Source organism: Mytilus galloprovincialis, chromosome 10 (genome assembly GCF_965363235.1).
Source record: "Mytilus galloprovincialis chromosome 10, xbMytGall1.hap1.1, whole genome shotgun sequence".
Lineage (NCBI taxonomy): Eukaryota > Metazoa > Mollusca > Bivalvia > Mytilida > Mytilidae > Mytilus > Mytilus galloprovincialis.
The window spans coordinates 23,987,225-24,004,637 of NC_134847.1; the positions used below are offsets into that span (position 1 = coordinate 23,987,225).

The 17,413-nt window shown below is 29.4% G+C and overlaps 1 protein-coding gene across 2 annotated transcripts in view; it reads right to left on the bottom strand.

Moving 5' to 3' along the window:
• Positions 1–2,732: 2,732 nt before the first annotated feature.
• Positions 2,733–17,413, bottom strand: part of LOC143047221 (uncharacterized) — a 30,431-nt gene continuing 15,750 nt past the window's right edge. For both annotated transcript variants that reach the window (XM_076220225.1, XM_076220224.1), the window contains 2 exons: positions 16,402–16,616; positions 2,733–5,504 (listed from right to left, as the gene is read on the bottom strand). In XM_076220225.1, the coding sequence (XP_076076340.1) occupies positions 5,448–5,504; positions 16,402–16,616 (272 nt within the window). In that variant the 3' untranslated portion in view covers positions 2,733–5,447. The remainder of the gene's footprint in view (positions 5,505–16,401; positions 16,617–17,413) is intronic.

Here is a 17,413-nt window from a genome sequence, read left to right on the forward strand (position 1 = left end):
TACATCATAAATAATTCATTAACGAAATAGTTGTCATAAAAGGCACGTATCAATTAATAATAATATGGATATGAAATATTGCAAACAGTATTTTTGTGCTTTTTTCAACATTTGAGTACTTGATGAATATATTTGCATTTGCTAACTGCACTGTTTGCAATTACACTACTTTTGTCGACGAAAATAAAAACGATTGTGTCTGAAAGAAATAATCGTAGTTTGATATTCACCATTTGGTCCCTACTGAGTAAATATAATAAATTTCTTTCAGAACATCATTCGCATTTATCCTCAATAGGGAAGCTTACTGAATTATGAAGACATTAACATGATAATGTCAATAATTGTCATCAGAAATCCTAACAACGTCTATTGAAGATATGTCCCATGATGGTCAAGACAGAATTAGAAAAACAATCATCTAATAAAAATTTTACTCAAAGAGTGATTTAGACACAGGGTAGTTGTCTGATTTCTTTCAATTGATGAAGCAGTAAGTGGTGCTTTTGTAATTCTAAACAAATCTCTGTATTATGGCTCTTTTTCTACTCCTATGACCGGGGAATAAAAGCCTCAAGAATAGTTCATAGTAATTCCGGAGAAATGACAGGAGATACATTTGTGTGTTATTTATAATTCAATTTTATTCATTTGAGTATTGTTGTTGGTTTCATATTAGTAAATATTTAAGATTGATAACATGGTCGTTGATTCTCTATCTTCTGTGGTTTATTTCATATCAGAACTTCGCGTGACGTTTTCAGGTATATCATATTATCTATCACTTTGAGTTTTTATAAGGATGTAGAGGTTGAATGAATTTCAAGTTCATGTAGGGAAACAATATATTAGAGGCAATATATATTGGCTTTTTTTTCTCAATCATAGGGACGCAATCAGAAGTTTGTTTTTTCTAATATATGGTCTAGATAGGGTAGGTAGACACTCCACTTATTTGTGTACATATACTACATCGGGATATCTCAGAACCGTGTGTAAGATAGGGTAGGTAAACACTCCACCTGATTGTGTACCTGTACTACATCAGGATATCTCAGAACCATGTGTTGTTCTTCGTTGTTTGTCTTTGTTTGTATGAGTCGGGTGTTGATTGTTTTGGTTTTTTTTTTTGGTAATTTCGGTAATTCCTGTTTTTTTATGCATGTTTAGAAATGTAAAAACACTTCTGTATAGACAATATTGTCAATTGTGATGCTTTCATCAAAGGTCAGCTTTAACAATTTTTAATTCGTTTGTATATAATGGACAATGTTTAGATTACATCCAATATAACTTTGGTGTTGGTTAAGAATGTCTGTCTTCTATATCGTTTGTATAAGATAAATAAGTTGAAAAAAAATAAGAAAATGATCCTGATGTGAAATAAATTCAGTGGAAAAAACAACCATGCTTAACAGTAAGATTATGCATTATGGTCACCAAGGTCACAAACAAAAAATTTATTGTGGTGATATTAATGTTACCTGTGTATTATCTTTACTGACTCATTTCTGTTCTGTTCATTTTCTTCAGTTCGGAAATTTTGTTATTTTACTTTTTTTTCTAAAGAATTTGTTATACATCAACTCAGATGTGAAAAGAATAAAATCATACATTGAAGGTTTTCAAAGTTTGCAGATTAGAACCTTGAACTGTTCTTTTATTACACACGTCTTTTCATAGTCATCTGTTGTCGGTTTGAGTGATCTGTTTTTCTGAGGGTATTTTTGTTTTGTCCTCTAGTCCATTTATGTATCATTTCCCAGCTGTGTTTTTAAATTACTTATTGTTCATCGACAGGTTTTACTAATTAAGAAAATACGATCAACCTTTCCCGAACACCTGTAGCCCTTTTCGCAAAAAATCGTAAGTGTAAAAGTACTCTTACGATAAAAATATTTAGTTGAATTCTTAAGGACTAACGATAAATGTTACACTCAAGATATTTTTGTGAAAAGGGGCTACTGATCTTCTTTGAAGGTTCGTGTTATCAATATTTAGCCTTCTTAGCAGTTATTGTTGTCCTTTGTTTTTAATGTTTGTCTTTATTTTTCGATTTATATTTTTAATGCCCTTCTTCCTTCTTCGATTGTTGTTTTTTCATTCTTTATAGAATGTTAGTATCCTTCAAACTATAAGAAAAATATACCTGTTTCGTCATCGGAACTACTACATTGCTTTTCAATAAAATGTTAGTAATTATTTCACACTCTTCTTAATGATGGATTAGATGTATTCCAAACCACTGATGGTGTTATTCAGGATGGTGGATATATAATAAAATCAACATAACAGTCAATAATGGTGATAACTTTCTATAATTTAGGAAGGGGTATTATAGAAATTTGACAACGAATGGAAAATGCAGGATATGCATGCCCACTCGTGGTTTCCTCGGTTATATCATGTTGCTGTGACTAAGTTGTTAGTTTGATCCATGTCGGGTCAATATAACGAGTTGAAAAGTAGTATAAGCTGTTTCTCTGTTTAACATGCGGCCTTTAGACTGAGTTTTTTTTTAGGTCAAAATAATGTGTTATAATGTATTTGATTTTCTTTACTGGACAGTAGACAATAACTCATCTTCGATCAGCGTCATCATTAACGACACTTTGTTACAAATAATTATGAACGACACTAATTTTCAGTTGACCAAATCCATAACTGTAATACCGACCAATCGAACTATGATGTGTGGACCAGCAAGCGGACGTTGTAAAAATAGAAAACAGTCCAATACTATCAGGTTTATTGTTTTTAACAACAGATAGAATAAAATTAGACAGAAAAGGAAAAATAGATATTTTATTTACATTTAAATCGCATTAATACAAAGCAAGAAATTGGCATGGACGAATAAAACTTAATTTCCATTATTTTTATATTAATTGGATAAGAATGAATTGTTGAATTTCTTTTAGTATGTATCGTAAAACACACAGCAGCCATCTGATTACTTAAAAATTATATTTTCACTCTGTATATGTCAGGGATGGGGTAATTAAAAATGTAATGGTAATTAAGAGTAATGCATTACAATTTTCCATGTAATTGAATGTAATGTGTAATTGAGCATTTTTTTTTAATTACATGTAATGGTAATTTAATTAATTACATTGAAAAAAGCATGTAATGCTCAATTACTTTTGAATTACATTTCAATTACATGTACTTTTATGGTGTTACAGTTAAGGATTTGTGTTTAGTAATATAAATTGCTTTTTTAATATATGAAGTCTGTAAATTATTCTGAAGTTTTATATCATTTATTTGACCTACAGATTTTTTTTGAATAGTCTTATAATTTAAATAATGTGATAATCATATATAAGGGTTGTTTAGTTTTTAAGAAAGATCTTTAACTAAATCAGAGACATATAATACAATTGTATTATTTGTCTCTGACTAAATAGATTGATAAGTAATAAACACCTTGTTAAACAAAAACAATAAAATGTGTCACTGTGAAACATCTTTCTGAGACAGTTCACTTAGAATTTAAAATCACTGCATACAATCATTTTGTCAAATTAGTATACACAAAAGGATTATAGAAATAAAATTAACAGCTGTAAAAACAAACAGCAATCAATCAGATTTAAATGTCCAGGGGTAATGCCACTATTACATGTATTTTATCTAATTAGCAAAATATTGCTAATATTTAGACACTATATACATTGTTTGTACTAAAAATTATTTTCAATATTGTGACAAGCACACTTTTTAATATTTTTAAAGTAAAATAAAAAAATATTTTAAATTCATTTATAATTTCTTTATTCATATTATGTTTAATTCAAATGAGTTCATTTCTGAGATGTCTAAATACCCCTTGATGTATTGGCAAGTTAATGGGAACAAATTTCCTCTCCTATCAATATAATGATCTTCTAATCATAAAACTTCCATGTCCTGATCAAGCAATATCTTGCACAACATTAGCTCCTGTCGAAAGACTATTTACAATTACTGTTTTCAGATCAGAAGATTCAGACTAATTGACAAAACATTAAAATAACTATATTAAATGATTATTAAATGCCAAGTTTAAACTATGCTTACATGAATATTTTACACATGCATTATATAAACATGTATAATATAGTTAAAAAATATCATGATGAAATGTAATCTGTAATTTAATTAATTACTTTAGTAAAGTATTTGTAATTTAATTAATTACATTTCAAAAACTGTGTAATGTGTAATTAGTGTAATTGACCATTTTTGCAATGTAATGTGTAATTTAATTAATTACACTCCAATGTAATTGACCCCAAGTCTGGTATATGTGCTTATTGATGAAATGTGTGCCTGTAGACGTTTAAAACGATTAACTTCACATTTGACAATAAAAATAAAATTGTTTCCTGCTTTATAACCGAGTTTATTAGACCTCTGTTGGAAGTGATAATACCTTCATGAAGTAATAATGATAGTTACAAAAACTGTTATCAATCATTATAGTGCTTTACTGAAGAGCACAGAGAAATGTGACTCTCGACATCGTGGTCCTTCAATAAAGTTCACGTGAACAACGTCATTTGGTTTTCGGATATTAATTTGTAATTTTTAGGTACTTATCTAAAACTAAACTTTAAAAAGTCGCAGTGTCAGCCCTTATGTGTTTCTATTGTCTTCATTCCTATCTGCTTTTATGAAATCTGGCAAATCTGTCTAATGATATGATATGTTCATTGATTAATATGTTCATTAATGTACTCCCAAGTGTAAACAATCATATACTATTGAATGAAATTCTTTATTTGAGTTGTCTCCAGCCATTTAAACAAACAGGAGAAAACAGTTTAAGTCTAAATTTTGTGTATGATGTTAATCCTATAGCGACTTTACAAAAATAAAATTCTATGTTGGCCTGTGTGTAAGTTTAAGTCATAAAAAAAACTCGCCATTTTGATTCACAATGAAAATATGTATTTTTTATTTCGAGGAAAATAAAGATATTTTCTAATAAAAAAAATCATATATCTCTTCAGTATCAGTATGTTTATGACAAACAAATGGTTAATTTAACTGACTGTTCGAACCATGGACCTTAAAAATCATAGAAGCTAAATAAATAGAAAGAGATCTTTGTCTCTCAGTCATATCACTCTCACTTCCGGACATTTCCTCAACATAAATCTGAACGAAATACATATACTGATATCAGATAAAAGAAATAAAATTTAAAATAATGCAAAATAGCAATCAATAGACGGAAACAATTTCATTAGAATAAGTAATTTATATTTCAAAATATTTAAACTATGGAAACATTTTAGAAATACAAAAAAAAAACCTTTTTAATTGAACAAAAAGATTCAAATGATTTGTTAACCAATCAAGTTGCTTAACAACAACTTTAAAAATTAAAATATTCAGATATTTCTGTGTATTGCACATTTACACATGCGCACTGACACGTATCACGTGACACGGATTCACACCATGTTGACGTCATTTGCCATTGCTAGATCCCGTAATCTTTGGCGGTAAATCTGAAAAAAAAGAAAATTACATTTAGAATTATTTTTGGAATAATACTTGTAAGAAAATCTATAAAATAAAATAAGGATTACTTTATCATAAAGGTAAGGTACGCTTTGTTACAAAAGATGACAATATAAATAAAATTTAATGATAGAATAATACATTAAAACAAATAGAACAAATAAAAACTCCAACAACAGCACTTCTGTTATACAGTTTAATCAGGAAGACTTCTCGTTCTGAAGGATCAATGCTTTGTAATAGCAACTAAATAACTATGTTCCCACGGGAACTAACCACTGTTTACCAGTATTACTCCGATTGCCATTATCTTTTATTCTTTGCAAAGAATACAAAAGAGGTTAATGGTTTATGATAAACTCATATATATACCCAGATTTAAATTTTGTACGCCAGACTACTAAAGAATCATCACTGACGCCCGAATAAAGGAAGTAAAAATAAAAAAAATTACGAAGTTGAAAGCATTTAGGACCCAAGTTTCTAATGGTAGACATTACCAAAGTATAAATACAAAGTATCAACAATAAAAAACCTCTTATAATGGCACGAAATGAACGCGCTTTTCCACTTATTTATTATTTTAGATAGGTGTATTATTAAAGAAAAAACCCAGTTATGATGAGTTCAAATGTAGTTGCTGTCTATGTCATTACACACTTCTTTCAGTCTTGTTAATTAGTGTCAGTGCTTTTCAAATGACATTCAGTTGAAATTCGGTTAGAATTTAATAATATTGCACAATATAGAATAAGGAGAAAAAAAGTGTCAACCTACAGCAGAAAAGCCTATTTTTTCGTTATTGTACTGCTGATGCTAACGCTAAATTACTGTAATAGATTGTTGAAATGTGATAGAAACGTATCTATAAAGGTACAAATTGCATTACTCGGCAATAGTAAGAAGCATCAATCAAGAGGTAATTTGGCTTTACTGACATTGATAATAGGAATAAAAGACATGAACTAAAAAACGTGATAAGATTTATTCCGATGAATGTAGGGAAAAAATTGAAGGCTAGATGTTTGAGCTAAAGTACAAAGTAAGATAAGACCATAAATCTGTAAATTTAGATACACACACACAAGCGAAGGCCAAACAATTTATATTATTGTTCTTTTATTTATTAGAACACAACAGTATAGATTCAGACAAAGTTGCAGAATATTCAACCACCATTTTAAACATTAATTAATTGAGTGTCAAATGTACCTTTTAGTGTCAATCAAAAAAAGCTTCATTGTTTTTGTGAAAGAGTAGAAATTTTATAGGAAAATAAAAATGAAGGTATTTGTGCTTTTGTTCTTTTGTTCTTTTGTTCTTTTATTTATCTTCCTTTGACAGTTTTCATGGCAGTAAAATTATATTTCATTAGTCTCATTGCATGCTGACTGCGTCTATGATAAATGATTATATTTTAATTACACATGACAAATCATGAAGATAATTTTTGAGAAAAGGTATTCAGTATTATGAATTCAAAAGAAATCAAAGTTGATTTTAAGAACCTTGATATGGCAAAACGCAACCGTATACTCTTGCCATGCCAACACTTATTTCGAGTTCTTTTTGCCGCTAACATTAAATATATTCCAGAAAAATTATGAGAAGAACTATGTCAAGATGTTATCTTAAAAACAGCTCACATCTTTATTCAATCATAAACGTATTCAGACTCTTTGAGATAGTTAAATATAAGGCAATAATTTTGTCCGTTTATTCATCTTGTTATTGAACATTCCTCCTAAACCCTTTTGCGATAAATCATCAAGTATTAACAAAAATTAATTGTCCCCATGTCATTATGAAATTGAATAGGAAATGAAATTAGTATTCTAATTGTAGCACTAATTCTGTATAGATGTCCCTTGATAACTATTGATGTCGTATATAGTTATACACTAAACTATAGTGGAAGATAAAAGAAAGCAAGACTGTGCGTTGGCTTTACATTAGTTATATCAATTTACAATTGTTTTGATAAATATTACTTTTATCGTAATATGAACTTTTGTCTCTTAAACTCTTTCCTTTATTGTGTCTGAAAATTACTGTACACGTATTCGCTAATTTTGTTTATTTAGAAATTATAAGGTGAATCAATAATAGAAAAAAGCTGTTAATATTGATCGAAATCATAGAATGGTAATATTTGAGTTGATACCGGTTATAATATAATGAAACAACATTAGATTAAAATCACAATATTTGTCAAATGATATTAATATATCTTATCATATAGCTGTATAGAGGTCGTGTAATATTGTTAATATTGGACTGACTGGTGCGTCACGTGGAATATGGCAACTATTATCAGCACTACAGAATTAATTATTATCGAATGTTAACAGTATTTATACTGCGCAACTTTAAAGATGTACTCAAACCAAATGAGTTCACGATTTCAACTATGTTTGTGTTCCTCATCCAATTTTGTTTTATTTAACTGAAATATAAACAACTGACACACATGTACTAGGTTGAGCTATCTATTTAGGTTAAACCTACTTATTTTGTTTTTTGAAAAATGTCTGTACCAAGTAAGGAATATAACAATTCGTTCTGTTTGTTGATTTTGTCTAATGTTTGATTTTATCAGATTTTATGGACGTCTCCTTTTCCAGTTTACATTGGAGTTCCGTCGATACTAGAAATAATGCAATATCAAAACATCAAAATTGTTAAATATTCAAAAATGATATTAATAAAAAAAAATGGAGAGGCCAGCTGAAGCTCGCCTCTGAGTGTTGGAATATTTCGCTGCGCCGAAGACCCATTCATGATTGATTGATTGTACTATTTTCTGCTCTTATGTCGGATGGTTGTCTCTTTGACACACCCCTATTTTCATTCTCAATTCTTATATGAGTATTTTAATTTTGCAATTATACTCCTTCAACAACTAAACGTAACTAGGTTATATTCAGAAAATTCAATTAAACAACGACCTCAAATCAAAAGTTTTTTTGCGAATACAATAATGATATAAGAGCATTTTCTGTTGCAATCTCTCAATGTACTACTGTTATTCCACAACTAAAGCTTAATCTTTAATATCAACATAGATTTACGACGGGTGCAACATGCGTGAACAAAACAAACATAATAGGTAAAATTGTTAAAATAGGTGTACAGCAGTCATCATTAGTTATAGAATTTGTCAATATGTATCTGCACCACAACAAAAGTCTGCTGATTTAGATTTCAAAAAAGGAATCAAATGTGTGTGGGTCAGTCTTTCAGATAATTTGTATTGGGAACAACAATATACCAGTCGATTCACAACATCGTGATGCAAAAATTGTTTAAATGTATACATAGAGATAATAAATAATCTGATTTTCTAATCCCACGATTGAAACCTATTCAGCTTACAAAAACCCACAATATTTAGCTCAACTGTTTGCTATTTGTAACTTTCGTTCTTAACACTTTTTGTTTTATGATTTGTTTGTTCAACATCAGCAGATCATAATCATGAATGATAAAGTTTTATGACTGAAACACGACGTTCGTACATTATTATTCATATCTCATATTTTAATTGATATTTATAAATAAATTATGCTATATCAATTTTCATTATATTTACTGAGATTCGTAGGTGGGTTTACTGAAAATATAGAGTTTTTATATTCTCGTTGTTATATCCATTTTTTTTAATTGCATCAATGAGGATCATTTATCACTATAGTCTCTATTGCAGCCGTCCTGATTTTTGTTGTGTTTTCATTTCAGAAAATAAAGAAAGTGGATATTGATTGTATTTATTCATTCATATTGTTTTCGAAGACGAAATCGAAAAACCTAAAACTTTTTCATTATATCCATTCATAAAATTTTCAACGTATACGTCTGACGAATAGGGTGGGCCGGAATTAAATTGTCTGTCATTGAAAAACAATGAATGATTGAGTAAACTGGGGGAAAATGGTTTAACGATACCATTATTTGCAGTATGGAATAAATAGGCTAGTGGTTTGTGAAGTCATATGGTACTGATGTTCACAATTGTAATGTAGAGTTTGATGACTATAAAAAACCTATTTAATAAACATATTAATAAGTCGTACTTGCTCATAACCCTTAAAAAAATCAATTACAGATTACAAATACAGATAGTGTCATGTAATAAGCTTTTGTAAACTATCTGGGTTTTTAAAAAAAGAATTTTCAATTTTCCCAACGCAGATTGTTTTGACAGCAAGATACACCTGCCAATAATTGAAGGATAACCTTCAAAAGAATTAATTCCAGTTCATAAGGGGACTAATATAAGATAAATAGTTGATTAACAAATCCAACAAGATACACATACATCAAAACACAATAAATTGACATTAATCGTATTGGTACATTTAGTAATGAACTGGTATGAAATATAAAATAATATATTATCATAACGGAAGAAAAATACACAATGCTCATTAGAATAAACTAGACCAACTTATACTTTCTTACGTCGATTGTTTACATCTTAATTTGACTTATTGATCCCCGACTTTGTATTTTTTTACATGTCACTTATTGTAATTCAAACTAAACCTTAAAGTGGTATGGGTGTCTTCCTCCATCTTGGATTGTAAAAAACAGAGAACCAAAGGTCCAGATTTTCTATCAAGTTAGCAAAATTTGATGCAGGAATGCAGATATTTAATGTGAATTTTCATTTAAAAGAATCAATTTATAAGAATATAACTTATACATATTGATATTTTTGCAAAGGATGATTATTTTTGGTTGTTTTTAAAAATAAATTAATTGGCATTTTAAGGGGAGGTAACTCTAAAACAGTGCATTTTCTGAAGGATTCTACATGGAATTTTCCTATTTTGTATTTTAGCCGGAAAAAACGTACGGTGACCCTATCTTTTCTTTTGATATTCTCAAAGCATTGTCTGAAAGCTATTTTTTCCTTAAGTATTTAACAATTCTATCATTTTGTTTAGTTTCTAATCACAAAATTGTGTTTTTTCCTGTATAATCCATACAAAATGTGTCATTTTGTTACGCCCTGAAGCTTGAGAAAATGCGCGGTGACCTATCATTTTTTTAACATTTTTCAACATATATCAATAGATACTACGTTTTGGCAAAGTATGAACAAATTCTATCATTTTTATTTTAGACTCCCATACCACCTTAAGATACACAAACTATGTATTAACAAATGTTATACTTTGCAAAAAAATACACTCACAGCTCCAATTCATTATAACTACAAACGAACTTTAGATGATTTCATCCTTAAACAATAGAATAAGTATATGTGTTCTTAAAAACATACAACAAGCCAATACGAGCAATGGGACCAAGTGTTTTTGTATGACCTGAAAAATGAAGTTATAACACTGTGAAGAAAGGCAGTTCTTTCGTTTGACTGCACCACTCGTGAGGCTATCGTGTATACAATTTTTCTATTGAATAAGTTGTTGAATATCATTGTGATTAGCTGTTAAGCTAAGATCTGACCCTGCTTACCGTAACGCTGAACAATGTCAAGCTGAAGTCATCCCACACCTTAACGTTGACCAGATCATAATACCACACATCTAAGATAGATTATATTTACTGAATATTGTCCTTGAAGTGGTATATCCAAATAGATACCAGCTCTAACATCACCAAATATACCAATACCATCGTATGTTATTGTCAACTATATATGTGTTCTTTTGAAATGTTAGCTTGATTTACCAAAAAATATTGCTTTGAAAAATCTGCACAAAATATAACTAAACATCATTGTCTCCAAAAGATAACTTTTTTTTAAAATGTAAAATTTAACAGCAATTAATCTTTAATAAATTACGAACTGGTTTAAATATTACATTGGTTACAACAAATGCTGTCATTTTCAAGTTTAAAAGAACTAATATTTCAAATGTGAAATAAATCGTGTAATTTTACTCCACTGACATCATACAGCAATAAGTGTGGTTAAGACGCTGTAAACAACGTTATAATAAAGCAATGTGAGAATGCATGGGTACAGGAAAACCGATTAAAAATAAAAACCTAACAAAATTATTCAAAATATCTAAAAATTTTACTTTGACAAAACATTTCTAATAATAACCGGATCTATTTCACGCATTCACGTATGACTGTGTGTTCTGGATCTTCTTTTAATCCTGTTCGACACTTGGATTGGTTATTTTATAAACCATTTAGTTTATTCTGTTACTACTTTTTGTTATCTCTATGGCTTTGATCTATCATTGTGTTTACCTTATTTGCAGGTTATTGCTTTTTGTGCGTCGCTTTTATTCGGGTTATTCTAATTTCATTATTGGTCATTGCACACCAGTATACTTATATCTAGGAGATTTTATCTCTATTATTCTATATTACACAGTTTTCATTATTAATAACTCTACAGGAATACGTTTTTATTGATAAGCTATTAAAAGAGAGTAATAACTATAGCTCTGTATATTTGTCTCATTCTTAACCATAACGTGATCGCGTGGTTGAATCATTGATAAAAAAAAGTCATCTGAAGAACCTCATTTCTTTTGATTTTTCTGATCTGTCGATGATAACAGCAAATTGGCAACATCTATGTAGTATTTTGATTATATCTTGCTGCTGTGTCATAGATCATCCTTCTGCTAGACAATTTAGACAAATGAACTGATTTTATTTTGTTAAATAAATGTTATAAACAACAGAAATAATATTTCATCCGATTCGCTCCCTTGTTTTTAATCAGACCAGAGACGTAAACATAAAAGAAATTAAATGAGAATTTTACGATCATCTGAATCGGATAAGTCAATTTCATTCAAGAGAAGGATGGGGCATTTTCCAACATGGTTTATTATTGATCTCAACGAAATATGGAATAAGAATTGTACCCATAGAGTTACATGTAAAAGATAGATCAATTCAACAAAGTGATAACTGATCTTCTGAGGTATATTTGTTTTTCAATGTTATTCAATTTCGCATTGGATTTTGCCTTCCAACTGATTCAATTTGAGCGCCACTGGTGTGTCTTATGTAGACAAACGCGTGTTTGGTGTATCAATATATAAACCTAGCATCTTTAATGATATTGATACATTATGAGAAAATAACAAAACGTTTTTGAATGAAATAAAATGCACCGAAAAACTGCTATTTCAAATGCTGGCTAATTGTCGTCAGCGACACAGTGAAAGCTTGCTTAACTTATATTTAAGTCAAATGTTTTTCTTATTTTTTTAATTTGATAGAATTCAGAAGTTAATAGTCGGCAGCAAATTTTAATTGCTACGTTCTACATTAATCACAAACTTGTATTTTAATGTGGTTTTTGATACATGTGGCTATTTAAACTACTTTTAGTAGGTGATCCTCTATATGACCAGTATTCGATGGATATATCTATTGTTTTGTTGTGTCTTAAACTCTTAATATTTGGACTTTAAACATCTTGTTTAATGTCTTGCGCGTTGCGTTGGGAATGACAACCTTATTGTTATTTACGGTAAAAAAATGAAAAAAATACCGAACATTCCCATTTTTTATAGTGTAGTGTAACGTTAAAGTATTCTTCTTAGATTCTTTTTCGCCACATAAAATACAACAACACATACATAGGATAAGTGTGCCTACAGGTGTAGCAGCCTTTCGAATATAAACAGTAGTTCCCTGGCAGATCCTGTATATTAACAAGTAACAGCCTTCGCTTACACCCAAAATGACTAATTTGATAAATGTATTAAGTGCAACGGCTGCATTATAATTATTTGTATCTCGTCAAATTAAAGTAGATAGGACCTATTCGTTCAAGGTCTGCACCAAAATGGAAAATTGTAAATAACGACTCCACGACGTACGTGTTTTACGTTAACAAAAGGTGATACTGTTTTATGTTCCTTGTATTGTTTTATAATTTCTTTAGAGTCTCTCAACTACAATCATTTGCAGAACATGAAACTTAACATTATTATGATCAGTTAATACTGTTAAAATGTAGCTCTTCGTTATCTTATTTATCTTGAATCCGAAGTTGTAAACGTTTGATTTGTAACATAAAGGTTAGCGTGTTTAGATACAATCGAAAATTTAACATTCTGGTATAAATGATTAAGATAAGGAAACCAGCATTATCATAAAGCGAATACAAATTAATGGACTTCAATTTGCAGTAATTTAGTTAGAGCATATTCCTTTTATAATATTCTAATTGCATTTTTCTTAATAAATTTTTCTTTTTGTCTAGTGTATGTATAACACTTTGTAATAAGCAGAATGGGTGCGGATTACATAAATACCAAAACTGTATAGCATAAAGCAATTAAACATATTATGTTCGCTTGTAGTCCATCAAAACTAGTTAAGTGTTAAACAAAACGTATATTCGTGAATTCATCCAAGAGTACTTAATAAATCGAATTCCTAATAAAAGAATTCACGATGTCATCGTGACTATAAGTACAATGTCAGATGTATTGACCTCGTTGTACAATTCAAAATAAAAAAAATATCGCTGTTGTAAAAGTTCGATATAGTGCCAAACATAAATAAGGTCAAAATCTGTGTTTAACCTATCTAAATACACTATAGTGTAATAACCTTGACATATAGCATTTTCACTCCTTTCCTATGATATTTCTTACACAAGTTAAAAACCTTAATTGGAAAATAAACTTTTAACTCTGACTGCTTTATAGTATTCTTTTATTTGCCATTATAACTTATTACTTTTACTGTTAAGTATATATTTTTGACAAAATCCCTTTCACGTGGCTCGGTACTTATACATTCTATTATTGCGTTATTGTAATTTTGGTAATTGGTAATTTTTTGAAATCTTTTCTTCCGTTTTTGCTAATGTGCTTTGTTTATATTTCTTTTTGCTTACATGGTGACATATGTACCTGTTTTTATAGTGATTAAGATTATACAATGATGACTACTGTGTCTCATTTTTTCTTTCTTCATATTTTTACCTATGATGTCTGTTTGTTTTGTTCACACATCGTTGTCAGTATTATGGAATTTTATGTGACTGTCATAGAAATGGGAGGTTAAGCTAGTTATAAAACTAGGTTTATTCTACCGTTTTCCAAATAAGAAAATGTCGCTTGATGTGTTTGAGGTTTTGATTTTTTCATTTACCCTGGGATCTTTTATTTAGAATTTTCATCGGAGTTCGTTATTTGTGTTATTTTTCTTTTTACTATAAATTTATTATATATCCTATATCAAAACAAAGCTTTTGGATATGATAATCACAAAAATGTGATATATAGTAACTTGGAAAGAAGATAGACAAACGCAAATTTACGCCTGTATATCAGTTAAGAAATTGAGTTCATGTATATAATCTTTAAAAAAAAAACAATTCAAAACAGTATTTCGGTGTTGACGTGAATATCAGTTATATAGTTATTTTTATAAATAAAATGTTTGCAATAGTATGAATTATTCGAATTACTAAAGATTTTCTTATCCCAGGTATAGATTATCTTAGTCGCATTTGGCACAACTTTTTGGAATTGTGGGTGCTCAATGCTGTTCCTCTTCATGCGCGTTTGGCTTTTTAACTATTTTGATCTGAGGGTCACTGTTGAGTCATATGTAGACGAAACGTTGTTTGGCGTACCAAATTATAAGCCTGATACCTTTGATAACTACTGCAACAGTGGAAGCAACAGCCTAACATTTGTAAATTTACCTTTATTCAAAGGTATTTGTTTTTTGACATGTTTGTAAATTATTTGTTACAGTTTATTTTACTTAAATTGATAAATGGTACTGCTTTGGAGATTGTAAATACAGTGTTCTGTACATTTTACATGAAAACAATTATAAGGGCAGTTTATCTAAGATATGATGAGGCAGGTTCTGAACCGTCTATTCAAAGTTAAATAATTACTTGTACTAATCAACTCAATAAACAGCTATATCAGATGTCGAAATAGTATTTAAAAGATTTAACTACACAGATCTGCATCAATAATTTTAGAGAATTCAAAATTAATCTGATATCAATTTTTGAAAGGGAAATAAAATGTTTAATTTCTATGAATATTCATGATTTAATGAAAGCATTAACTTAATAAAGTAATGCGAAAGTTTGTAGTAATTAGACCACAGAATAGACTTTTTTGCCCAATGTCTGCGGTTGTCCCTTTTGTACACGAAAAAGTCAATTGTAATTGTCTTATTACCACTATTTCTTGACCTTATTTATAACTTTTAGATGAGCCCGTATGTAAGTTTAATCTGCCTGACCTGCTTTTAATGATGAGTTTAATTACAAATTTTCCTTAGAGTGTGGTATTTTGGCTATTTTTATCTTACTGCTATACCCGTTTTCAAAGGTTTCATTGTATAAAGGAAAATTAGTGATCGACTGACTTCTTGTGAGCCAATACTTTACGTGAATACAAGTGTCGAAGGCCCTGCAGTTTCCAATCGTATTTACTTTATCGTCCTTTAGTCTCTGGTGAATAGTTGTTTAAGTGGCATTCATATCACATCTTCTTATTCGTATTCATGTTTTTGAAAACTATTTTTAAGACTGCATAATGAATTTAAGGCTTAATGGAAGTAACAAATTAACTGCTCCCCGTCAATAAAACAATGAAATTAATATTACTAAATTAATTATTCCACCTTAAACATACACTCGAAACAGATATTCCCAAGAGCTTTAGAAATAAAACAAAACAAGATACGATCATCAAACTTAAAAGGGAAATTAAAAAAACAACGAAAACATTAAATACAAAATACTTGGCTGTTGTACCTTGGAATAAGTTTCTTTTTTTTTCTCAATACAAAGTTGTGCTTGTAAAAAAGTAAAGTTGCAGTAAATTCATTCTTTGACATTTTCTCTATTTCCATTCTCATTTTTTTTTGTAATATTAAACAACATAGACTCACCAATTCTTGTATCAAATCACTTAAAGTTTTCAAATCTTCTAATCCATTGTTTCCGGACGATTGTTCTTCTAAAGGTTCACTAGGTGATAAATCAAAATTTCCTATACCATAGTTATTAAAATCTGAATTTTGCAGTAATATCTTTTTAAGTAATAACTGATCATTTTGAATGTTTTTCGACAAATCTGTAGGTGGTCCAGACCGTTTTCCATTTCCTGAAACAAATACAAAATTATCTATTCAAAGGGAGACCCACATCAAAACTCTACATATAACATAATTCAGGGTTTTATGCGTTTTCAGAACGTTAAATGCATGATTATCCATACCCTTCTTATATAAGCTTTTAAACAGTTAATGGGCTAAAATTTAATCATGTTAATTGAAGAAAACGTATAAACCATTGATTTCACTGAAGGTACTTTTTATTTCAACATATTAAATCAATATAACAATGGTACCTTTCAAAGTTAACGTTACAATTTCATATATATGATAAAAACAATGCACACATCACTTTTGTTCCGCAATTATTTCGGATAAAATATATCATTCTTATATATACACACAAACCTACTGGCATTTTATCATGATCTATTTGGAGATTTTAAAGACAACATGGCTTCATATGTCTTTCAAGTTTACTTTTTTTATGATCAAATAATGTGTTCGTAATAAAAGTAAACTTAATAAGACGAATTCTATGAATGACGTACGTGTATCTTATTACAATACGATGGATTATTAAAAAAACAAGCAACTAAATAAGCATCTATCAAAATCCTTTAAAAAAAATAATTGATTCTTTCTGAAAATTTCTCAATTTAAAATTTTGTCCTTTGACGGATACATGATAAGCTTGGCTAGGGGCGATTCTGATCCTACAAATCTCATTTTAACACCCTCCTCGATCGCATTTATATGCGCCTGTCCCAAGTCAACCGTATTTTAGTCATTGGCGAAGCATTTAATTTATATAAGTTTTGGAAGAGGAATACCAACGATACAAGAA